The 24,990-nt window shown below is 39.8% G+C and overlaps 2 protein-coding genes across 2 annotated transcripts in view; one reads left to right on the forward strand and one right to left on the reverse strand.

The window, feature by feature from the left end:
* Positions 1-75: 75 nt before the first annotated feature.
* On the reverse strand, positions 76-10,827 carry LOC119724920 (WD repeat-containing protein 48-like). The gene is made up of 18 exons (XM_038196237.1): positions 10,725-10,827; positions 10,127-10,267; positions 9,544-9,619; positions 9,051-9,133; positions 8,532-8,661; positions 7,936-8,024; positions 7,532-7,633; positions 6,797-6,969; positions 6,264-6,381; positions 5,845-5,935; positions 5,595-5,692; positions 5,264-5,371; positions 4,635-4,731; positions 4,081-4,167; positions 3,232-3,470; positions 2,576-2,652; positions 1,879-2,053; positions 76-1,435 (listed from the first exon to the last, which is right to left on the reverse strand). The coding sequence occupies exons 1-18, from the start codon at positions 10,782-10,784 to the stop codon at positions 1,340-1,342; spliced, it is 2,040 nt and encodes a 679-aa protein (XP_038052165.1). The 5' UTR covers positions 10,785-10,827; the 3' UTR covers positions 76-1,339.
* An 898-nt stretch (positions 10,828-11,725) lies between these two features.
* LOC119725188 (oxysterol-binding protein-related protein 1-like) overlaps positions 11,726-24,990 on the forward strand; it is a 33,485-nt gene continuing 20,220 nt past the window's right edge. The window contains exons 1-12 of the mRNA XM_038196549.1: positions 11,726-11,903; positions 12,475-12,635; positions 12,958-13,069; positions 13,255-13,340; positions 13,581-13,793; positions 14,337-14,378; positions 15,223-15,296; positions 16,554-16,617; positions 17,077-17,175; positions 17,964-18,095; positions 18,288-18,402; positions 19,005-19,111. Of these exons, the coding sequence (XP_038052477.1) occupies positions 11,726-11,903; positions 12,475-12,635; positions 12,958-13,069; positions 13,255-13,340; positions 13,581-13,793; positions 14,337-14,378; positions 15,223-15,296; positions 16,554-16,617; positions 17,077-17,175; positions 17,964-18,095; positions 18,288-18,402; positions 19,005-19,111 (1,383 nt within the window). The remainder of the gene's footprint in view (positions 11,904-12,474; positions 12,636-12,957; positions 13,070-13,254; positions 13,341-13,580; positions 13,794-14,336; positions 14,379-15,222; positions 15,297-16,553; positions 16,618-17,076; positions 17,176-17,963; positions 18,096-18,287; positions 18,403-19,004; positions 19,112-24,990) is intronic.

Raw genomic sequence — 24,990 nt, forward strand, 5'->3', positions numbered from 1 at the left:
TCCTGAAAGTGATTTTGGCTCAATTTAAAAAGTCACGTCTCCCACAAATGATCAATAAAGAACAAGACAAAAACGTTTTCAGAATCAACACCGAGTCTTTATTTTCTTCAGTTGGTTGATCTCAATGTAACCGGTTATAATTTGTATAATCATGTTCATTTCTTTTTATTATTTTCTTAATAGATACAAAAGTTATTATATATATTTACACAGTTTCCTTTTTCTTTTTTTTTTACATAAATGCTGTTCCTTGCTGCAGATTGAACTTGGCTCTTCACGGAGCCCTCCTCGCTTGGAACATTTTACATAGCAAAAACTCGGGTTACTACTAACTAGCCAACCAAAATTCCTTTGAAGTGTGCTTCTACCAGATTCTTGGCTTATTTTAGCCAAGCACCCCCTAAAAGAGAAAATACTGACCAGTATTTTCTATTATTAAACCCACTAGCACCTGCACTACATTGTATTACATTGTGTTACATTGTATTACATTGTATTACAATGTATTACATTGTGTTACATTTTATTACATTGTATTACAATGTATTACATTGTATTACATTGTATTTATTCACTGAAGAATCAATACAACCATAGAGCCTAAAGGGTTAAGTTTACAGGGTTCCTACACCTTAAGGACACCAAAAATAGCATTACTTTTCCGTGACCAAATTATGAAAATCCATGACCTAGTTCATCAACGTGCAGACCAAAACTGTAAAAACTTGTTCACTGGGCACAAAATTGAAATCAAACTATTCAGTGAAATGGATCAGTGAAATTAGTCGCATTTTGTCGGGTACAAAAACAAAAAAAGTTACGAAAATTCCATTAATTTTCCTTGACTCTAGTAATTTTTGACAAATTTCCACGACTTTTTCAGACCTGAGAATTGAAAATGAAAATCCATGACTTTTCCCAGGGTTTTTCCCAGACAGCGGGAAACCTGAGTTTATATGATCTCTACTGTCGGAAAAAGAAATAACTCGCCAAAAAAAACCATTTTTTTTTTTTTTTCATTTTTCATTTACATCAAAAATTGAGGGCAGTTTGTATGTAATTCCCCCTACAATAAAAAAATGTGCAAATTGAGGTAAATACATGTACGTTGGAACATTACTGTTTCTACATTTTCGACTGGAAACATCTAACAATTATATACGTATTTGTACAGAGTGACCATTCATTCTGATCTCGAACTTAAATTCCACGTTTGTTTTTTCTGTGGGTTTTAATTTTTATAAAATTTTCGAGAAATAAATTACACCGCCAAGAGATTTGGCACACATAAGATGCTGACTTGGGAAACGTGTTTTACGATACAAAAGACTGACTACTGTCAGGTTTGTTTATTGCGGTAGTGTAGCGTCAGATCACCCCCGCTTTTCCAGATGAAATATTTGACCGTTCGCAAATCCATGTTCGCATCTAGAACCTGAAAAAGACAGAGAGTGCATTTTTAGTGCCAAATGTGGTAGTACTAGTAATAATGATACTATAAGTGGGTATTTATAAAGTGCACATATCCACCAGGACTGGTGCTCAAGACGCTATATTATTATTACCCTGCTCATTGGGCCCATAAAACATTTCAAAGACAATCTCAGCTCCCTGGGGAGTATACAGCTCGATGCAGCCTGTTAGGCGCAAGGAAGCTAATTCAATCACAACAACCATCTCTGCCCTCACAGGTACCCATTTACTCCTGGGTGGAGAGAAGCAATGAGTGACAAAGTGCCTTGCCCAAGGGCACACGTACCATGACCCAGGCAGGACTCGAACCCACAACCTGCAGCTTTACCTGCAGACCACGAATCCAATGCCCTTAACCACGAGGCCACAGCACTTGATCAATCGTTCCTTTTGCAAATTTCATACCTGGTCTTGGCACAGCAACTCCACCTTGTCTTCCGATATACTAGGCATATCTTCATCTCCATCCTGTGGCCCTTTCCCGTTCATCCCTGACCCACTGTCTGCACCCATCACTTTCTCGTACACGTGCTCCAGGACTTTACGGACCTGTAGCATGTCACTTGCCGACAGTCTATCCCTGAAATTAGAGAGGATAAGGAAATGAGCATCTCAAGCCTAGTAAACCTTTTAATGGTATCTTCCTATGTGTAGTCTAATTCAATTTTTGCGATAAGAAATGAATATGTATCATGTACTCTTTGATTTAAGTTTTCAACGGGCACTGTGTGTTTTAATGTTAAATGTAAAATAAACCCCAATTCTGCACACAACTTTCCTATGTTTTTTCAGTTTGCTTATTGTCATTTTCTGTTTAATAGTACAAGTTGAATGCATGTACAAATGACCTGGCAACTTCTGAACCAATGCTACAAATTAATTGCTCAGGTCTGAGCCCTAGACACCACATTCATAACCAAACATTGACTTGCTTTATTGTCAAGGCACCAGACTATTCCACACGAAATGATTAACTGAGATAAAATTGAATTTTGAAGTTGGTGACTTCTCTGTAAGGAACTGAAATTGCACATGAATACCAGAGCTTTTTGTTTGTTCTTTAGATTTAATAAGTCACCAAAATGTCCAACAACAAACTTACTTTTTAAGGGTTTTGGCACCTGAGCTGGAGTGAGGTTGCAAGAAGAAGGATATCTTGTTGAATTTGGGCTGATTTTTCTGGGAAAAAAATCAACACAACAAATAAAATATGTTAAAACCTTACACCGAAGAATAAAAGCCACACATTATTGATTATGATATTCAAACGGTGGGTCGATTTTCATCAAGTTGAAACATACACTACAAACAAAGATTCCTATATTTTTAACTCAAAACTTTCAAAACCAGTTCATGTCGGAGGACGTGATACCACGCACTGGCTGTTTTTATACAAAGGCACGGCTGACGGGTTAAGACATCAAGATTGCCTGGACTCGCCTCCGGGTGACGTCTAAACACGCTAATCCCTCGTGCCTTTTGTACACACACACAAAGTCTGTGAAGTCTGTGGAGGCGGACCGTGTGTTTATCTTGAATTGGACATTGTGCACGGCCTATTGTTCGACAATAGGAGTATTGAAACATATGAGGTTTCAGCACGAAATATCGTACAAATACTGTTGAAATGACTCTTGCGAATCAGTTTTTGTGGCGTTCGGCTGTTTATCAGAAGTTGGCTTGAAAAAGTTGCCTTTTGCAAAAGATCGAAATTTTCGGCAAAATAATACCGGCGTACAGCAAATTTAATGCACATACCTCGACTGTGATGTCCACCACCCACTGCGGCACCGTCTCCGATAACAGCATCCGCTCAGAGTCCCCGCCAGCGTCGCGGCACAGGAACCGAAACAGCGTGCGACCTCCGACCTCGCTGAAGATGACGGGGGTGTGTGACGGCACGCTGAAGTAGCTGTTGCCTTTACGCAGGACCGTGCCCTGGTGTACAGGATCCATGGACAGATTGATATCACCTGGGCTGCTGTTGTGACCGTTAACTGCGAAACAAATCGCAACAAATCGTAATACTGCAAGCGGTTCACGAGACGGTAATGAACAATACAGAAAAGCTGACGCGCGTTCCACTCATGTTAACATTACTGCGATCGTTAGCTATGCCTCGCAAGTGTGCCAACCCTAAAGTGGAACCAAAACGCCATAGAAAAAGTGCTGTCAAAATGGCGGTGCCCACTGCTACGTGTGAGAAAAGCTTTGGAATTGCCCAAATTTAATTATGCCCGGAAGTGAAATTTAGCCAATAAAATGAGACAAGCAATTTCAGACATGATGAGAAATGCATGATGTTCATTATGTGTGCGCAAGGCATCTTGGAAAACATTTCAAGACATTTCAAGGCTTTTGTAAGCAACAAATAAAATCTAAGCTGTTTTCAAAGTCTTTTTCAAGTTCGCAAATACTCCCTGGACTTTTTCTTAGGTTTTAGCAGAACTTGCTCAGGTAACAACCTGCTTGTTTTAATTCCGGTTCAACAGACAAATCTTCTTAAACTTTATTCAAATGTTTTATCCCAAATGAGCCACAGACACACAAACAGGCAGAAAGAAAGACTAAAACTCAACAATCTGCTCATTTTTGTTTATGTCATACCATGTCCGTTCATCTCCTCTGGTTCCAAGCTGTGCGTTCGTGGCCAGTGTTCCAACAACGCCTGAAGAAGCAGCCCGCCAAAGTTCACTGGGTGCAAAAATAAATCCATCCACATCAATTTGAAAAATATCAAATCTTACCACACGACAAAGTCTGTAACGGATGTTTGTGAGTTAACAAAGGCACTGGGAGATATCCTGGGTGAAAAATTATGAGCGTGTGAAATGTAATGGTGGTATCACGGGTAAAACACTGAATTGGCTAAGCAGTGCCATAAAATTGGTTAGAGTATTTACAAAGAATGAACAACAAAATGGGATCCCTTTGTCACAGTTCTTGACTTGTGATTGACTTGTGATGGACTTGTGATTGACTTGTGATTGACTTGTGATTGACTTGTGATTGACTTGTGATTGACTTGTGATTGACTTGTGGTTGACTTGTGATTGACTTGTGATTGACTTGTGATTGACTTGTGATTGACTTATGATTGGCTTACGATAAGCTTGTGATGACAATCTTGCGATTCACTAGATTTTAACTTTGGGATGTACCTTTGGTTTCTGGGCCATCTACGGGACCCAAGCCAACATCTTTGGAGGATACCCAAGATGCAAAGCAATCACTCTCCTCAAGGTGTATGCACAGCATCTAATGATAAACATAGTGTCACATACTTATAAATGCATTGATCTTCCAATATTGGCAATTATTTTCAGAGTTGTATTAAGGTGACAATCAGACCCATAGTTGACTGGCCCAATTGTGGATTTGTGCCCATCTAGGAATCATAACAACTTCATGCTATCTAAGTTGTAAGATGACAGTCAAACACATCCATATTTTATAACTCTTATAGCGTGGTGCTTACGTAGGGCTTTATACCACTGGCTTAACGGCCACACAATTATTACCCCCGCTCATCAGGCCATGAAACCTGTTTTCTGCAGCAGCTCCAGATCAGCGCAATCTAGTCTCTACCCTCACAGGTACCCATTCAAAATCCTGGGTCAGGAAAAGCAATTGTAGTAAAGTCCCTTGCTCAAGAACACAAACACCACTTTCCTTATCAGGGTCTGAACAGGTCTACTATTGAGGGTGAATCCCTGGGAACGAGGTTGGGCACTACATCGTTATTACCCCTGATCATCGGGCCATTAGGTGTTTTTGTTTTCGAGCTCACCCCAATCTTGAGGTCTACTGAGAACCAGTGAGGCACGTGAACCATCTGATGTTTGGTTTTGATGACCACCTCCATGTCCACTTGGCCGAGATCTTCCACTTTTTTGGCCTGCGACAAAAACAGTGAAATTGGGACACAAAGTAAACGAGAATTGAACTATTGTCAAAGGAGAAAGTTGTGAAGACATTATTCCATAAACAGAACTTGTGTTTTACTAACAAAACAGCAATTCATACCAAAAAAAAAATTCTTGAGATGGTTTTTGAAAATACCATGGGAGAGAAATTTTGATACTTGAAGTACAAATGAATATGCATATAATTGAACTTACTGAGAGCACATCATAGACAGCAACGTTGCTCTCCGTGTCTTTGGTCACTATGTGTCTCTTGTCATTCAGGATCTGGTACTGGACGACACTCGGCCCACCTTGAAAAAAAAAACAATCATGTATTGAAGCATGTCATGGCAATCAACCACAAGTTGTCTAATGGTCCTAGCCTGACTTGCACCAAGACGATGGCATCCATGAACTGGCGTACCGCCGATTTACGGAAACATTTTTGGAAACACTGGCTCACCTTTGACTGTGTACTCGGGCGTTTTGATGAACGGTTCGCAGGGTGCGTTGTCGTAATCCCCAGAATTCCTGGCGTCGTCACCCCTCAGTGACTGAAGGAACAAGAAAAATATGTACTAAGAAGCTTGCAAGACCAAACATTTTCCAAAAATCCCAAACTAATCCATTAGGAATGTTCTTATCCATAAAGAATATTTTTAAGCGTTGGAATCAAACGTTTCTAGGGAGTTGTAAACAGCTTGTACAACTGTTTGGGTTTTTTTTTTTGGGGGGGGGGGGAGAGAGTTCCACGGGCCCTAGTATGTAACAATTATATTTTATGAAAAACATAATTTACAATGAAGGATGGAGAATATTTTGAGGGTGGGGAAGGAGGTCAGCATAGGGGAGTGGTTAAGGGTGAAATATTCTAAATTGTACCCATTTGTTGATGTCAGACCGAGTCGTCGCAACCCAGAGAGAGTTCTGGTCGGGGGTGATTTCTATTCTCAGGATCGGAGCGTGTTCCTCGCAGATCAAAACACTTCCCTCCGGATACCTGTAAAATCAAAGACAAACTAACTTATGTATCTCTTTTTAAAAGACTGAATGAAACAAAGTGCTTTCTATCTTTATTTGAAATACAATACATGGGCAGGGCTATTCTATGATGAATGTGAGTCAGATATCAGTGTCGTGGCCTCGTGGTCTGAAGCTTGAATTTGTGGTCTGCGAGTAATTCTGCAGGTTGTGGGTTCGAGTCCAGCTTGGGGTTGTGGTGTGTGTTTCCTTGGGCAAGACACTTTGTCACTCATTGCTTCTCCCCACCCAGGAGTAAATGGGTACCTGTGAGGGCAGAGATGGTTATTGTGATTGATTTTAGCTGCCTTGCGGCTAAAATGGCAGCATCAAGTTTTGGTCTCGTAAATTGGCCGTACAGCACCGACAGTAATTCTTGCAAGGCTTCCCCGTACCTGAGATCGGTCACAAACAGCCGGCAGTCTCGCCCACCAGAGTAGAAGTGGCTGAAGGAGTTGTTGGCTCGCAGTGCCCACACGCCGTCCTCGTGCATGCGGTAGGTCGCGATGCAGCGCTGCTGGCCCAAGGACCACAGACGAACAGTGCCATCCGAACTGCCAGACAAACACTGAAAAAATAAAAAGACTTCAGGATGTCATGGAGCCAGAAGTTCTTAGGGCCGTCTCAATTCATATCTGGGAACGAGTTTCGGACAAGTTGCGGACGTTGTATCGGGTATAAGTTGCAGGATTCTGAACAACTTCCCCGCAATTTATCCCGCAATGAAGTTATCAGTATTGGTGAGTCAAGCAATGAAAGAAATTGGCCACTTTTTCAACTAAAATCGCCTGTAGTTTGATATCTAATGACGTCTTCATGACATCACAGTACTATGCACACCTCGGGATCAGGGTCGATATATGTTCCAAGTTTGAAGTTTATACCTATATAAGTGTTCAGAAGAAAAGTCCTGAAGACTTATTGTGCAGAAATAAATTAAGAAAGAAAGAAAGAAAACCATTTCAAAACAGTGATTAGGGATCTGGCCGATCACTCAATGAAAATATAACAAGACCAAGACATGAACATCAACATATAGGACAGAAGAATCTTAGTCTGAGAAAGAATAAAAATCTGAACAAAAACAACAGTTGTTCCAGTTACAAAGCGACGCATGAGGCTGTTCCTACCTGGCTAGCATCCCTGTTGACCAGCAAAGATTTGACGTTATCCGTGTGACCTTTCAACTTCATGACCTTGGCGCACGTCCGCGGGTCCCAGACTCTCAGCACCTGCGTGGAATTGTGGGTAAAAATAGGAGGACAAACTGAGACATGATCCGTGGTTCAAAAAAGAGAGATTTACTTTTTTATCAATGAATAAAGCTTTTCAAAGAATCTGTTTTAAAAAAATTAACCATTTCGTGAAAATTGCCTGAATCTGCAAAATGAGCAGTCAGTAATATACATCACATGTGGCGATGAATGTTTCTCGAACTTTTGTGTTTTCTGTCATGTTCTCTTACCGGTTTTTGTGAACTCATTGATAAATTTGCTTAGAATTCCTACAGAGTTTAAGCAAAAAAAGCACAAACCTTTTCGGTTGACCCTGAGATGACGACTGATCCTGATTGGTTCATTGCAAGACTATAAATAGAATCCTTCTGACCGTTCAGTGACGAAGCTAAGGAAATAAATAAAAAATATGAACAAGTAAAAATTCCACAACGCGATCATGCTTTGTGGATTTTTAAATACTTTCTGGATAATATGAGTGATTGATTTTGCCCCCCAAAAAATTCAGGACATTTTGATAAGAATGAAGGTAATCACTGAATTGGTGAATCTTACCATTGCTCAAAATTGTATTGAAGTAAGAAATTTTATTAAAACCACCGTCTACTTGGCGATATGAAACCTGTTTTCCTTTTTATTTTTGAGATACTATCTATCTGGCAAAGCCTGAAAGCAAGGGGAATCTTTCCAGAGAAGAAAAGGTATACTTTTACAAAATTTCTTTTCCTTTGGAATAAAGATTTATGCCAGTGTGGAAAAGGCTTTTCTAGAGTTCTGGCAAAAATTCTCATACTGCAAAAGCTGTCATTTCAAGGCAGCTTGGGTTTTCTAATCAGAACAGTTAGCATTCCAAAATGAAACACGCCAAGTATCTCAGATTTTCTTCCGTGCTTACTTGTGACGGTGTTGTTGGTGGCTGTTAGCGCCGTCAGCGTCCGTACATCCCACAGGAATATCTGCTTGTCCAGGCCAGCCGAAGCAACGTGTTCCCTGTCTTTGGCATAGGCTAACGCTTTCACATAATCCTGTGACAAATCATCGCGGTAAAAAATCCTCAGAAAATTTGTCATTTCATAAAAAAAGGAATAATAAAAAAAATTTCTTGAAGTTTCTTTAAAAATGGTACCTCTTCTTTATATCATTTTCAATAATCTCTTCCTCAATTGTCGACAAGCGAAGACGCGCGAAACTCACGATCAGTGCCAGTTTAGGCTGACGCATGTTTAACTTGATCAACACATTTTTTCGAATATTCCAATATTCCATCAAGTCCGAGTTGGATAATAGAATACTAAATTATCTGAAACAGCACAGCACTATTTCTCACTCAATCTGTGAGCACAACTTGGTACGATGATAGGTTTTTGTCAACAGAGGTTCCAACAACTATAACAACAAAGAAGCTGTTGCTGACCTTATGTGTTCTTAGCGTGGACATGCAGAATCCTTTCTGTGCGTTCCAGACTTTTACTGTCGTATCTGAAGATGCAGAAATTACTGGAGGCAAGAAAAACAAACACACATTGTCAAATGTCAGGATTTTGCAGGATTGAGACTACATGTTAATATAGCAAAAATGTGTGGCTAATTTTGGAGGATGCACTGTTTGTTTATGCTCATAAATTTAGGCCTAGATTATACTTGAAATCCTCCGCACTGCTCCAGGATGTCACTGGCTCTGTCTCGACATATTGACAGTGATTGCTGGAGGATTTTGCAGGATTGAAGCAGTGGTCACCCCTCCAAGGACCACATTCAAGAAATAAGAGGATTTAGAGGATTGAGGATGTGTGAAATTTGTCCATGAAGGTAATTGGAGGATTTTGCAGGACTGAGGTTGCATGTTAACAAAAATGACTAGGGAGTTAGGGTTCAAATCTAGAAAAATCTATGGTGAATTGTCTCACATGTTTTTCCATCGCAGCACAGCACAACGTCGTTCACCCAGTCTGTGTGGTGCTCCATAGACTGTTGGTATGGATCCTGCAAAGAAACAAACAATGAAGTTTCATTTTTTGAGATCATGATACCTGGTTAAGAATAAACTTGGACAGATTAGGCCAAGAAAAAAAAAGGATAGAGATCCATACCTGGACATCACTTGACACCCTGTGCACAAACCCTATAAGACTGGTCTGAAAAAAATTCCAAGTGTTTTGTAAGTAAATGCGTCAATATTTTCCCGGCTAAATTTGACTTTTTAGGACATGTTATTGCTTTCTGATGGCTGAGTGATAGGTCACTGCAGGGAAAATTAGAGATGTCCATGTAAAGAATTTGTTCTGGAAAAAATACCTGTGTTTCTGGTTACCCCAACCAACGCAATCAAACCTAAATCTTTTTTTTTGGACAACGTAAAAAAAATTGAATAAGTAGTGCTGCCCGCCCCAACCCCCATCTTTTTTGTGCACAGCTGATGGGAAATCAGTGACAACGTTTGCGTTGTTTGCGTATTAAAAGTGGAATGCACTCTTGATCTGCAAATCTCACCTTGGGATTGTTCAGATTCCATATTCTGATGATGGAATCGCGTCCGGCTGAGTACAGCTTGTTGCAGGCGGGGTCAAACTGGAGGCCGTTGACCCCTGACCTGTGCTGCCGCTCCACTTCATCTCGGATCACGAACGAAACCTGCATAAAAGTTTGCAATGTGTTAGGCCTAAAAAAATTGGCATTTTGTTTACTAAAATGCTCTGAGTCTGATTAGCACATAAAAATCGATCATGACGTCTTTTCTTTCTAATTCACAACTCTGGAGACTTTTTATTAAAAGGTAAGTAAAGTCCAAGATATCCAAGTTCCAACAGAATCGACCCATCGCGCAACGCGATCGATCGATCGCGCAGATCGACCGATTGCGCCCAACATTTCTTGCTATACCGATATACCGTGTAGACCGTACACAAACTTTACAGAAAGACATTTCGACCGTCACCGGCGCCCCACCAACCCACAAATTAAAACACTGTTTATAAACGATCGGCACCGTAAAATTCACCCAATGCATTGCAAAAACCTGGTTCAGGTAGTAGAATTTATCACAAACTCATTAAAGCAAGATCTACGACCTGGAACTTTGTTAATTTACCTGAACTTTTCGTCGAGTGCTGCTCTGTTGCCGATGGTGCACCGCCATATTTCGCATCATTGAATGAGTGACGTCATGATTTTCTGGCTCTGTATAGTCTGGCGCCTCGGTCAGGCTGCATTGTATTAAATGCAGAATTGGTCTGGTATCCATGCTCGCGCTCTTGTGTTTACAATAAATGTGTTTGATGTTCATGCTGCGCTGTTCAACTTGTGACCTTGACTTGTCATGTGCTATTTTTGGGGTGAAGGTTTAACTTTAATGTTTCGGTTCGGGAAAAAATGGGAAATACCATGAAAACGTCAAGGCCCACCCTGCCACCTGGTAGATTTCAATGAATAACTTGTCGACACGACGACACGGACTTAGTAAGAAATTTGGTTAAATTTTAGTCATTAGAATGGGAAACATCATGTTCAAATATAAAGTTTCAGTGTTCAACTCAAGTTCAGACAACACAGTTGGTGGGGGGGGGGGGGGGGGGGGCTGGTGGCGATGAACTTGAATTTGGGCTATTATATTTAATAGTACTATAATGAAAGTTTCTTATTAAAATCACTTATATAATTTTTATAATGTGTGTTTTTGAGTGATTAAATGGGTTTGAAAAGTGCAATAAACTTGAACTCGGCCTTCTTTGTTTAAACTTAATTTTTCACGCTGCATAAAATTTCACCGTTATTATTTTTTGGTTGTAATTTTTTAATGTTACATAAATAATCACAATTATTGTGAAGTGTTTTTGGATAATAGTAGGACTGTAGGGAGTCGGTATTGAATTTGAAATTTACATAATTTATTGTAAATTTTCTTTTTTTCAGAAAAATCACTTAAAATGTAGTTTTTGAGTTTGTTTTTTTTAACAATTAACTTTTAGGATAGAATTCCCCCCCCCCCCGATATTAGAAATGCTTTTCATCAAGTGTTGGCTATGATTGCTCCCAACAATCTTCCTTATTCCCTAATTTTCAATTTATCAATATTTTTTTTTAATTTAGACTATGGACCCAGATGAGAATGCCTTGTCAGATTCGAGCAGTGAGCCCACTAGCCCCTTGCTCTTCTCATCCAATGAGGAGAGACTTCTCTACGCCTCACGGCACGGTGACAGCCAGACTGTGCGACAGCTTCTCCGACAAAACAATGAGGGCGCTATTCAACTCAACATTGACTGCAAAGGTCAGATTTGAATAGTTTCAACCTAATTATGTGGTTTTGGCCTTCCATTTAATGTTAGTTGCATAGTGCTTGTAAGGTTTCCTATACTTACCAGAGGGTCAGAGGTTCGAATCCAGCTGCTGGCCATATGCTGTGTCCCTAGGCAAGCCACTTCAACCCAATTGCCTTATGAATAGGCACAGACAGCTGGGCCGGGAGTAACCAGCTGTTGGCCATATGCTGTGTCCTTGGGCAAGCCACTTTACCACAACTGCCTTTTAAGAACCCAGATGTATGAGTGGGTATTGGCATTACTAGCTGGGGAGTAACAGCTGCTGGCCATGTGTTGTGTCTTTGGGCAAGCCATTTTACTCCAATTGCCTTTCTTTACCCTGTAGTATACATTGTAAATGGGTACTGGCATTAGCTGGGGATTAACCTGCGATGGACTGGCATCCCATCCAGGGGGAACAGAAATATTCTTAGTCATGCCAAATAAACCTGAGATAAACTCCAGCCTCATAACCCATTTTTGAAAGTTGGTTAAAACGTGAAATCAGTAGTTGGCAACGTTTTTTTTTTCATTCCGCAGGTACAACCAAGGCCAATCTAGGCTGGAGCCCGCTCCATCTAGCAGCCTACTTTGGACACGTCGAGGTGGCCACGCTGTTACTGAGCTACAATGCCGATTTCGATATTGTCAACACTAACGGTGACACGCCCCTGCACCGAGCAGCATTCACTGGAAGACTTGTGAGTTTCAGTCTAAGCAAGCCCAGAGTTGTAGTAAAGTCATCATAAGTCAATCACAAGGCAATTACAAGCCATCACAATTCAGTCACAAGTCCGATAAGTCCATCACAAGTCAATCACAAGTCGATCACAAGCCATCACAAGTCAATCACAAGTCAATCACAAGTCAATCACAAGACATCACTGATTTGACTTGTGATTTTCTTATGATTAACTTTGGGTTTAGATTGCAAAATAATATTAAATATTCTAATTTCAAAAGTTTTTTTGTGATAAAAAATTAAGAAAGTCTCTTTTTCATTTCGGTTCAAATTCTTCCCAGGAATTGGTAGCTGCACTCATTCAGTATGGAGCAGATGTCACTATTGTCAACGGAGAGGGTCACATGGCTAGAGACATCGCCCACGGCGACGACATTCAGAAGATGCTGATTGGTCAGTTCAGCGTAACAAAAAACTCTTTGATAAAACCATTTTATCATAAACATTTGTCATATCTCTCTCTGACAATCTTTATCAAAGCTCATGAGTTGATGAGTATTTTTTTATTTGCTTGGCAGCCTCTACTTACAAAGTAGTTTAAAAACTTTTTATATTTTTTTCTCTTGTTACCATGACAGCAACTGAGCAGGCGCAGAAGTTAAAGTTAGAGCAACAACTTCTAGCATCGTCCGCAGAGGGACTTTTGGACCATGTCCAAACGCTGGTTAGTGGATGTTAGTTGATTGTCGGTGGATATGCGAGTGGCTCTAACGATAAGGTTGGGCTTAGTCTATGACCAAAGTTGTATAAATAGGATCATACAGCTTGTGAAATTAATTGGAGAATCAGACATTGGTAATAAACACAACATGACGTTTTATCCTGTAAGTTGTTCTCTTCGCAAAAAGCTAATGTAATTTACATTGCCACAAAAGCTACCTCCGTTTTTCTTCCCACGATGCAGTTGTTTGGTCCCCGCCCACCCAACATTAACTGCGCCGACGTGACGGGGAACACGCCCCTGCACTGCGCCAGCTATCGGGACCAGCACGAGGTGGTCATGCTGCTACTGCAGCACGGCGCAAACCCCCGCCTCCCAAACAAGAAGGGACACACCCCCATCGACCTGGCCCAGTCGCAGCACATGAAGCAACTACTGAACGTTAAACCAGTCAAGGTATGCAAAAAGGCCTCAAACTATTTTTTTGTGTGTTCATTTTAGATCCATCATCCATTTCTTTCCACCGCGGTGGTGGAGGCCGCTATCAACAAGATGAATCAAGCCTGGGGAATTTTGGCAACCCTAACCAAGAAATACCGCTGTGGTAGAGGGCGCTATCAACAAGATCAATCAAGTCTTGGGAAGTTTGGTGACCCTAACCAAGAAATACCGCGGTGGTAGAGGGTGCTATCAACAAGATGAATCAAGTCTTGGGAAGTTTGGCAACCCTAACCAAGAAATGCTGAGCGCTCCTCACACATGCATAAGATAGCATAGCCGGATAGTCAGTTAGTAGAGCTTTGCTCAGCCGTGTCCGAATTACTTGGCTATACGGCTGGCGATAACACACGAGTCTATGGCAAGTAGCCGCAGCCGTAGCCAGTGGCTTCCATAGGTGCGCCTGTTACTCCAAGCCATAACCAAATATAGTCCGACATGGCTATCCAATCAATTTCTTTAGTCAAGCAAAGTAACTACATCACCATTTTTTTTCAACAGGTCGTGCAAAGTGTGGATAAACGTGAAGGGCCGTTACTGAAGGTAGGCGAGTTACAAAATTGTTTTGTGACTTGTTTATTCTTGTTGGCTGTTTTGGTAATTCGCCGTTTTGGGCTGTTTCGGCAGTTCGCCAAAACAGCGTTTGTTTTTGTTAAAGTTTTTTTGCTTTCTTTTTTTTTTTTTTTTTTTTTTTTTCAGACTTTTTTTTGTCCATAGCATTTGTACACGTTTTCATCGTGCCCAGCACTTTGGGCACTAAAATCAATCCGATTGCCTTTATACTTGGCACACACTTAGACCACCACCTGCAGATGTGTGCCGAACTTTGACGTCATCATGACGTCATCATGTGTCACGTGACGTCACAACAAAGGTGCATATTTTGAAGGTCTATATCTCCAGAACTACAGGTCCGATTGGGTTGAAAGTCTGTATGCACCTAGAACGGGATGTGGTATATATGAAAATTGAAGTGACGTCACGATGACATCATCACATTAAATGTGACATCATATTAAAAGTGCATATTTTAAAGGCTTATATCTACAGAACGACAGGTCCCATTAGGTTGAAAGTTGGTATGTACCTAGACTGGTATGTGTTACAGATGCAAATTGAAATGACGTCAAGATGATGTCATCACATGAAATGTGACGTCATCTTAAAGGTGCATTTTTATAAGCCTAAAGCTACCGAACTGTTGGCACTGATGACTATGCAACTTTCTACTGCACATCTCTGTCCTATCAGTCTATAAGATGACATAAAAATACAAAATGTCAAAACATTTTTGTGTTTGTCCACAAATATTTATAGGTTTTTTTAAATTAAATAAGCTAAGCTGAAATGACTGACTATCACAAACAATTTTCTTGCTTGTTTTCAGACCAGATTCACAGGTAGCCTGAAACAGTACTGGGTCGTGCTGGACAGAGGTATACTAACGTACTATAGGAAAAGGTAGTCATTCATATTTTCTTCTTCTCTTCATTACGGCCCATTCTATTAAATTTGAGGTCCACTTTTTTCCTGTCCCTGTTACATCTGGGAAGTGTGGCCTAGTGGTTAGGGTCTCTGGCTCATGATCAGAGGGTCAGGGGTTCGATTCCTGCTGCTGGTCATATGTTGTGTCCTTGGGCAAGCCACTTTACCTCCACTTGCCTCTCTCCACCCAGGAGTATAAATGGGTACCGGCATTAGCTGGGGAGTAACCTGCGATGGACTGGCATCCCATTCAGGGGGAATAGAAATATTTGCTGTCGTTTGATTTCACTGAAACCGGAGATAAACGCCGGCCTGATGGGCCATATTGGCTCGGGACAGACTTTACTTTACTTACTTAATCTGACATCTATGATTTTATAGTCCTTCTAGAGTAATTGTGAATAGCAAACTACCTACCCAACAAATCAAAATTGTTTGAAGTCATTCTTATTGATACTTGAATGGCAACATTACAAAGAACCAAGGTAACAGGGACAGGAATTAAACAGCATATAGCCGTTTTATTTTTATACTTGTCCTTCAATCTTTTTTAAATATTTACATTTTTTTTAATTGAATGTACACATGAAACGAAATATCAATTTAAACAACAAATAGCCATTTTTACTTTTGAAACTTCCCACAGGTTATAGGTACAAAATATACCTCAATCCGGCGGCTCTAAATTTAGTGAGTTTTGATAGCTGATTATTTCGCACACCGTAGATCTGTAGTTGTGTGATTAACATGATTAACCGTCGCACTTTAGTCACGTGTTGTGTTAATTGCACCCTACATACTGCACTGGCTCAAAATGGAGTGTTTTTTTCTTTGAAGACAGTTCATGTCGAGTCCAACATCATGGCTAACCTTGGAATTTATATAATCACTATTTCCAGCTCACTGCCCAACCATGTAAACACTCTGCACTTAATAATTAACCCTGGAAGCACAGCACCCTTTCTATGGAATGTTCGTGTTCCGGGCGATAAGTGCAGAATTTTCCGTTATTTTTTACCAAAGATCCTTTCTCCGTTGATGGTCGTAAGCAGGTCCAGGACCGGGTCTGAATTAGATTTCTTTGTTTTTATTAATAACCGAAAAGAATTGACGATAACATGGCCAGGCATTCACAGTCATCAACATGAAATTCAGACGCAACCTAAAGTTTGTTTATAATCATTGGTCCAATCGTTGAAGTTTGTTTGGTTGTTTGTGTGTTGTTTCCTCCAGGGCTGACGCGGTGGCGGGCATTAAGCGTGTGGGCTTCAGATACCTTGATCATGCCGAATTTAAGGTGAAAACTTCATCTTTACTTTGTGCTCAACAGGCTAAATTACTTGTCTGCCATGCCACACTGAAGAACTAAAGGCATTTAACAAAGATGAGTAACATTAGAACTCATCAAAAAAGTTAAACCAACAACTGTTACTTGTTCAATACCAGGGTGTGTTCCGATAGAAAATGGTGTTAATATCGTATCGCAGAGATCTCGTAAAAGAGGCAGTGTATATTTCATTTTTACATATAGTTGTGCAGAGAAATTGATACATTTCCGACATCTTCGCAAGAACAAAAACTTGTGTGTGAACATTAATACAAAAACCTAATTACTTCTCTGTCCAGAATTTAAAAAGAAAAGAGAAAAAAAGCTGGAGAAAAGCAGAAAGCTCCACATTTTCAATGCTGATGACTGCTTCCGCACAGATTCTAGAAAAGCAATTTATGTAATTTTTTTTTTTATTCCCTTGTTCAGACCAGCACAACTAACTCCAATGCTTTTGCGATACAGTACTCTAACAACACTGTGCATACATGGCTACTGGATCCTGAATGCACCAAAGTATCACGAGAGGTACGTAGTTACTCCAAAACTCAGTACGAGTGTTTCTTTGAGTCTAACTTGTGTTTGAGTAACAAAGTTGTGTTTAAGACAATCACAAGTTAACCACAAGTCATTCGCAAGTCAATCACTAGTCAAACACAAGTCAATCACAAGTCAATCACAAGTCAATCACAAGTCAATCACAAGTCAATCACAAGTCAATCACAAGTCAATCACAAGTCAATCACAAGTCAATCACAAGTCAATAACAGGTCAATCACTAGTCAAGCACAGGTCAATCACAAGTCAATAACAAGTCAATCACAAGTCATTACAAGTCAATCACTAGTCAATCACAAGTGAATCACAAGTCATTACAAGTCAATCACAAGTCAAGCACAGGTCAATCACAAGTCAATCACAAGTTAACAGGTCAATCACTAGTCAAGCACAGGTCAATCACAAGTCAATCACAAGTCAATCACAAGTCAATCACAAGTCAATCACTAGTCAATCACAAGTCAATCACAAGTCAAACACAAGTCAATCACAAGTCAATCACAAGTCAATCACAAGTCAATCTTAAGTCTATCACAAGTCAATCACAAGTCAAGCACAAGTCAGTCACAAGTTAATCACAGGTCAATCACAAGTCAATCGTGGTTTTCTTGTGACTTAATTGACCTGTAATTTGACTTGTAATTGACTTGTGATTGACTTGTAATTTGACTTGTGATGGACTTGTGATTGGCTTGTGAATGACTTGTGATTGACATGTGATTATACTTGTATTTGACTTGTTGTTGTATTTTCATCAGGACTGGTTGAACGCACTGGAAGACCACCGGGCCTACAGCGATCACTACACCATGGCCAGCACAGTGGACGATGATTACGATGACGTCAGCGAAGAATTCCTGCCTCTAGGTTCCATCGCCGATTCCTTGAAAGTATTAAACTCATTCAGTTATTGACACTTGCCCTTCACTGAATTGTATAAGCACTACTTACAGGGTTGGGTAGGGTAGGGGGGCAGGGCTGGGTAGAGTTGGGTATGGACTAAGTGAGTTGTAAAATGAAATAGCTAAAAGACAACTGATCAGTCATTTTCAAAGTCATCGGTAATTTTTAAATCCAAACAGACTGCACAGGCACGGCAGAGAGTCTTGGAGCAATCTGCCGAGAGCTTTCAGAAACTTGTGGACCGTTGTCTGAGCAAGAAGGCTAAAGATCAGGCCTCTGCCCTGGAGTATATGGGTGAGTACATGGCTATAGACCAACCCGTTAAGCCCTCCCCCTGTTGTTTCGACCAATCACAACCATTCACTTCGTCACTGAATGAGATCTGTTTCCTGTTAAGTTTCTCCGGGTTGCGTGGGAGCAGGCATGCTTTACAAAAGTTAGATCCATCGGAAGTCGGTTGCTGAACGCTGCTTGCAGAGTCTAAGAGAATTTACAAAATCGTGGTTTTATGTCCAGCTTTGGCCCTAGACATCAAAACCTGCGATATGAGGCCAGAGTTAAGAGCATTTCCATTTTGTGTGGACATTTTAGGCTCCTGAATGATTCTGAAACCGTGCATGAAGCTGACGCTGGAGACAAGGCCACGTTTTGAAGAAATGACAGCATTTGTAATGTCATGTCAAGCATTTGCTTTTTGACTTTGCGGATTGTTAAACTCATTTCAAGCCTTGCAAATTTTGATGAAATCTTTTCATATCCACACACACTCACATGAGCTGGACTTAACAATGAGGTCTTTTTTGATGAACAGGAGTTAAAATTGGTCACAGGAGGATATGTAGATGTGGATTTTCTTGGCGGTGAAAAATAAACAGTTTTGTGTGTCTTTTTTGTAGAGAGTTTGCCGGAAGTTCGGAGGCAACTAGCCTGGCTGACTGACGCATCCAAGAGTTTATGCAGCACTCTGGGGCAGTGTCTGGCATCTATGATGCAACAAGAAGAGGTAGGTAATTGATTAAAGTTTTTTTCAGATTTTTTTTTTTTGGGGGGGGTTGTTTAGCCAGTTGTAGTAGTAAGTAAAGTCTGTCACGGCATTTGTCTTCGGTTTCCTTCGCATGAAATGACTGAGAATATTTCTATTCCCCCTGGATGGGATGCTAGTCCATCGCAGGTTACTCCCCGGCTAATGTGGGTACCCATTTATACATTTAGACCCTCTGATCATGAGTCACATTATGAAGAATTTATTTACAAAATGCGATATCATTTTTTTTTAAAGTGAAAGATTTTGCATGTTTATCAAAGTTTAAAGAATTAAAACAGTATAGCAGCTGTTTCTAATCTTCATTTTCTGCTTGATTTTCTTACTATTTTTTTAACTGTATAAAACCTGTCGAAACTGGCTTTGCGCAGCCAGGAGAGGGCGGGATTCTAGAAGGTAACAAAATTGCGTTTATCGCGATTTGGAAACTATATATATTGGCTTGTCACCAAATTATTTCGTTAAGTAAAAGCAAACAATTTTTTGATCATTTCATTATCCTGGCTGACGTTTTTTTTGCCCAAGTTTTTCAATACCACTTTTATACATATTGTGTGCCTTACAGCTGTAGTCATGTGAAAAAGTTGTCAAACCTTCAATTCCTACCCCACCCCCCATTTTCTTCATTATAAAAATATTCTTTGTCCGTACCACACCCAGCCTCACCCTGCCTCAACCCATTCTTCCAAACAAATAAAATAAATAAAACAAAGTGTGCCCTAATTATGCTAAATAAAGAATAACTTATAAGCAAACAGGACAACTTGATGTGTGATGTGTGTTTCTTTTCTTGTTTTTAAGTGGTTTGATAATTTTTAAATTTTCTTGAGAAATTTACTAATTTTAATTTTGTTTCCATTGATCAATAAGACATGTTAGTTATCCATATTTTCATTTAGGAGGGAAATATACAATTTGAACACCGAGATTGTTGTTCTTTCAAAAGTTCATCGAAAGTTCATCAAACTTTCTGCCGACCGACACAAAAACGTAACAGCGCCCTCTGTTCAACTCGCAATAATTAATAATTAATCAGTAAGCTAGGGAGTACATTAGAGTACGCACGTACTGTAGTGCATGCACTGTACTTGATGTGCATGTGCCATCAATCAATGTTTTCCGAGATCGATCGCTGATGAATGCTGAAAGTAACTCCTCGTTTTTCGCCGTTTTACCAATTTGGATCGTCGATTATTGTGGATTTTGAGAGCCAGTTTTGTGTGGTTTCAGTGGAATTTAGTTTGCAGGCTTGGTTTATGCGCAAGGTAAGCATTTGGCTGGGATTTGTTCGCGAAATTCGTCGACGTCAATGAACTAAAAATTTGTACGGGAATGACCTGCGAAAACGTAGGCCTACATTTATGTGCACAGCTCGGGCCAACATCCGACATTATCATGCATCGTTGCATTTTTATCATGCCGTGCACTTAGTCTTAAACATGTGGATATTTCTCCTTCTTTTTTAAGGTTTAATCATGCTTTAAACCTCGTTTAGTTGAGGACCCTGTTCCCATAAAACTTTACAAGGGAATGAAAAGGCCCTTTCTTGTTTCATTTCATTTTCAGGACTAACTTAAAATTGTTGGTCATGTCTGGTGGATTTCATGTTTTTGAAGAAATCATCAACAATTTTACTTTTTACTTTTAGTTTTAGTACCATTGGAAAGAAAATCACACGACAATATGAATAACATTTAAATCATTTTCATAGGTGCTTGCATTTTCGAGATATAACAAATCACGTCACAATTCAGTAAAAACATTCTCTTTTTTAGTGTCAACATTATTATTTTAACTCTAAATTTTCAAAATCTTTAATATCACAGAATCTGTGTTGCATGCACCCGTAAGTCTTTACACGAGAAGTTCGTTCTGGGGATGTTTACAACGAAAGCGTGGATCTGCGATTTATTTTCTGTAAACACGTCACCCACGGTCATATTGACTTTTTCTGAACCAAGCATCTTTGTAATTCCAAACATAAGGAATGCACAAAGAAAATTTCAGCTTTTTCTGTCTGGTAAAAATATCAAAAACGAATTTTGTTAACATTTTTGCTATGGCAGCAGAACAACACACAGGATGAAAATTGTGGTCAGATTAATCAGACATCGTCCGTCCCATATTTTCCAAACAAAAATAGATTTGCACAGTCATATTTTACGCCGTCAGTGCTCCGTGACACTTCAAAATTGACTCTCCTAATTTTGGAATCTTAATACAATTTTTGTGTCTAATTTCAGTGGCTTTAAGCTAAACATACACATTTTGGTCCTTGCGTCATAAATATAGTGCCCATAACAGGACTCACATAATGCGTATTGATGGTATTAGCTGACAAGTTTCATCCTCTGCACACAGCAAGCGTTACATAACTCTGCAGACAACTTGCAAAAGACCCATTGTGAGGTCACAATGCTGCACCCACTATCCTGCACCCTTTGTACCCGTGGGTATCTTATGGGCTTACACATGTACGTGTACATTTAAAGGGAATGCACATCATTGGCCTTTGCTGTAATTTTCAGAAATGAACTATTTGAGGGATTAGTATAATAGATCAAATATTGTTACACTGACATGTTTGAAGTTTTGTGTTCGAAAATGCTGGAAAAACCAAGAAAAACAAAAATGTTCAAGTAGTCTGGTTCCTTGACTCCACTAAAGATAAAATGGATCAATTTATAGATGCCGGAAAATTGTAAGGTAAGGGAACCAGTCTAGCTGGCCTGCACCCGTTCATGAACATGTAATTTGTAACCAATAGCAAACAAAATTTGGACCGAAAAAAGTGTAAAGTTGGAGCAGTAGTTGAAAAATAGTTAGGTTTTTCCAACGGTGGTCGGCCGACCACCGTTGGAAATGTATACAAAAATACCATTTTCTTGAAAATGACTTCACACCAGGTGCCATAATTTTACAGGATGCTTTAGACTGTCATTTACCAACATCCTAGTAAGGTATTTCGTAAAAACTTGGTAGTTTTATTTTTCAATGTTTGCAAATGTTGTATATTCCCTTTAATAGTATTTCATCATCAGTCGATGTATGTACAGTACAACGTACTCCATCTGCACCATGACTAATCCATTGTACACTTACTGGTACCGTATGTTGACGCATAGCCATATGTGTACACTTATTATACATGTACTAATAACAGTTTGAAGTTCACCTTAATTATACCTTCCAAGACCTTCAAAATCTACACAGAGCCCAATGTTTTGAAAGATTTTGTAAGATTGAGGGAGACAAAGAATAGTCAGTATTTCTAAGGGACCACATGTAAACATGTGCTTGGCCTGTTTTAAACACTATGTTTAAGACCGGTTTGGAGTCTGGACACCAAGTCATCTCATATGTGTCCCAAATGAAAATTTACTTTTTTTAAAGCAAGGCAGGAGTTACTCAGGTTCTCAGACCAAAAAATGCTGACTATTCTGACAAATCTTAGGTCAGGTAGCCCCCGCGTCTAAAAATAAACGTGATAAAAAAAGGGCAGGAAAACTGCTTGTTTTCCAAAATTGTCAATTTTTTTTCCAAATAGTTAAATTCGTTCACACTGTCAATAAATAGTTTTTTTATCAACAAAATACCTGTCATGCTTGTCATCAGTTTTGAAAATTTTTAGGTCACAAATTCATGCCTTGAATTAAATAATGTTTAATGCCAGGCAATTTTACCCAGTATCTGTATTAATTTTAAATATCCAATGTAGATGTTATGCCTCGTGTATGCACTCGTACCAGGGCTAGGCTTTACTGCATCATGATCTATTTTTGGAATTGACAGCTACCTGACCTAAGAATTGTTAGAATAGTCGGAGTCTGGAAGCCATACTCGGCAGGCAGTGCAGGCATGCACATGTACATAACCCCAATAAACCCCAATGAAATAAGGACTGTACATGTACATTTGGAGGGCATGATCGACATTGTTATTTTGTGAATGTGCAATGAAGTCCACAGAACTCTGAAAGGACTTCATATATTTATATTTAGCCTAAAGAACTGTACATAAAGAACTATTATACTGACAGTGTCAACGAAAAATATTCGGAAAAATGTTATTAATTTTTTGGAAAACAAGCCAGATCCTGCTCAAACAAAAAACACAAAAACGCCGAAAACAACTTCCCTACCTACTACCTACCAGGCGCGGTTCTAGAACCAATATTTTGGGGGTGCTAGCAGGGTGGATCCAGATTTTTTTTTTTTCAGGGAGGCGTGCTGAAATGTAGACTGGTTATTTTCTCCAGACGCTTAGGCCTCCGTAAATCAATTGGGGGGGGGGGGGGGGGGCTCATGCCATATTTTCAATGGGGAGCGCCAATAAAATCCTAAAATCATTCACACTACATTAACTACAAATGCACCCTTGTCACGGCTATTTCTTTAGGGGGAGACCGTTCGCATGTACATCACAATCCTTCTTTTTGCTAATGCAATTTTTTTTTTAAGGAATTTATTTGGGGGGGGCTAGACAAAATTAAGGGGGGGGGGGGCTGAAGCCCTCCCCCCCCCCCCCCCCCAGAACCGCGCCTGCTACCTACCCTATTTTCAAATGCCATGTAATCAGAAGCAGAACTATTTTTATACATCATTTCCGTTCAGTGCCCCAACACAGTAGTGACTGCAATACTTGCACACTTCATCTTCATATGTACAGTACTGGTACTTAACAATCTGTGTGCCGTGTGACCTTGGCCTAATTTAGCCATGATGTTTAATGTATCTCAGACATTTTAGAGGTGTGATATACATTTTAAAGGTGTCGGTGTAGACTGTAATAGGCATGGGGTATTCAACACTTAGGGTGTTAATATTGCATTTCCTTTGTTCAGTTTTGTTAGCTTGCAGTTAATCTTATATCCTTTTTGTATTAGCACATGAAAACTTGTACACCCTAAAACCATGGAGGCTATTCCTTCCTCCATGCTAAAACTAAGTAAACACTTTACCAGACTTCCTCGATGATTTGATAGAAACTCTCACAAGGGTGCGTCCGAGTTGTCAACTTTATAAAAACTGAAGTATATTGTAAATCAGGAAATTACTATTCATGTGCATTGGTTTGAGTACTGCTGGTATCTGTCTTGCTCTATGGTATGAGGTTTGCTTGGAATTTCTTGGGTAGCGCTGCCAATGTTCCTAAGGATGGATTTGATTCATCTTGTTGAAGCAACAGGACTGCGCTTGCAAGGGACTAGCTGCCATATTGAAAGACTCTACTGAATGCTGAATACTGAATGGCCGTTGTAATATAATGACTGAACATTATTGACTGCCGTGACAATAGTTACTATTGTCATGACAATAGTTGCACTCCCTTGTAATTACCTAATTGGAAAAATAAAACCGCAGTGTTTAATTCATGGCCCATATGGTGTTTATTTGTCATAGCAATTATTGTGCAAACCTAATCAACCACATACATCCACACAAACAATTGTTGTTTTTAGCCTTGAAAATTTCACACAGGTTTTCCTGTGGTTTGCTTTTTAGTCAGTCCAAAGTTTGTTGACCTTGTTTCCTGTCTGACCCCCTAAGCTAGTGAAAAAAAAAAGATGAGTGGGCTCATAAGAATGTCCCAGGCCCACATGTACAGTATGTGGAAGCATGTATAATGATTCGTGTCAAGTAAATGCCAGTTTATGAATAATGCATTAAAGACAGCATGTATCCATGCAGTTTTGAATTGATCTGCTGGCGCTAATAGGATTTAAAATTCCCGCAGGTGTGGGATTAGAAATGGACAGATGTAATACATGTACATGTACATGTAGTCACATTCTGTAAGTAACATGCACTGGGCATGGACCACTTCACTCAATTTCATGG

The sequence above is a fragment of the Patiria miniata genome, unplaced genomic scaffold (genome assembly GCF_015706575.1).
Source record: "Patiria miniata isolate m_02_andy unplaced genomic scaffold, ASM1570657v1 HiC_scaffold_18, whole genome shotgun sequence".
NCBI lineage: Eukaryota > Metazoa > Echinodermata > Asteroidea > Valvatida > Asterinidae > Patiria > Patiria miniata.

What these genes read in the sequence shown, in the direction of transcription:
- LOC119724920 (XM_038196237.1), bottom strand. Translation starts at nt 10,784, where the DNA reads ATGATGCGAAATATGGCGGTGCACCATCGGCAACAGAGCAGCACTCGA. An exon ending in CACCAACAACACCGTCACAA is followed by an intron (nt 8,025 to 8,531) that starts GTAAGCACGGAA and finishes TTATTTCCTTAG; the next exon opens with CTTCGTCACTGAACGGTCAG. An exon ending in CTGTCTATGATGTGCTCTCA is followed by an intron (nt 5,372 to 5,594) that starts GTAAGTTCAATT and finishes TTTTTGTCGCAG; the next exon opens with GCCAAAAAAGTGGAAGATCT.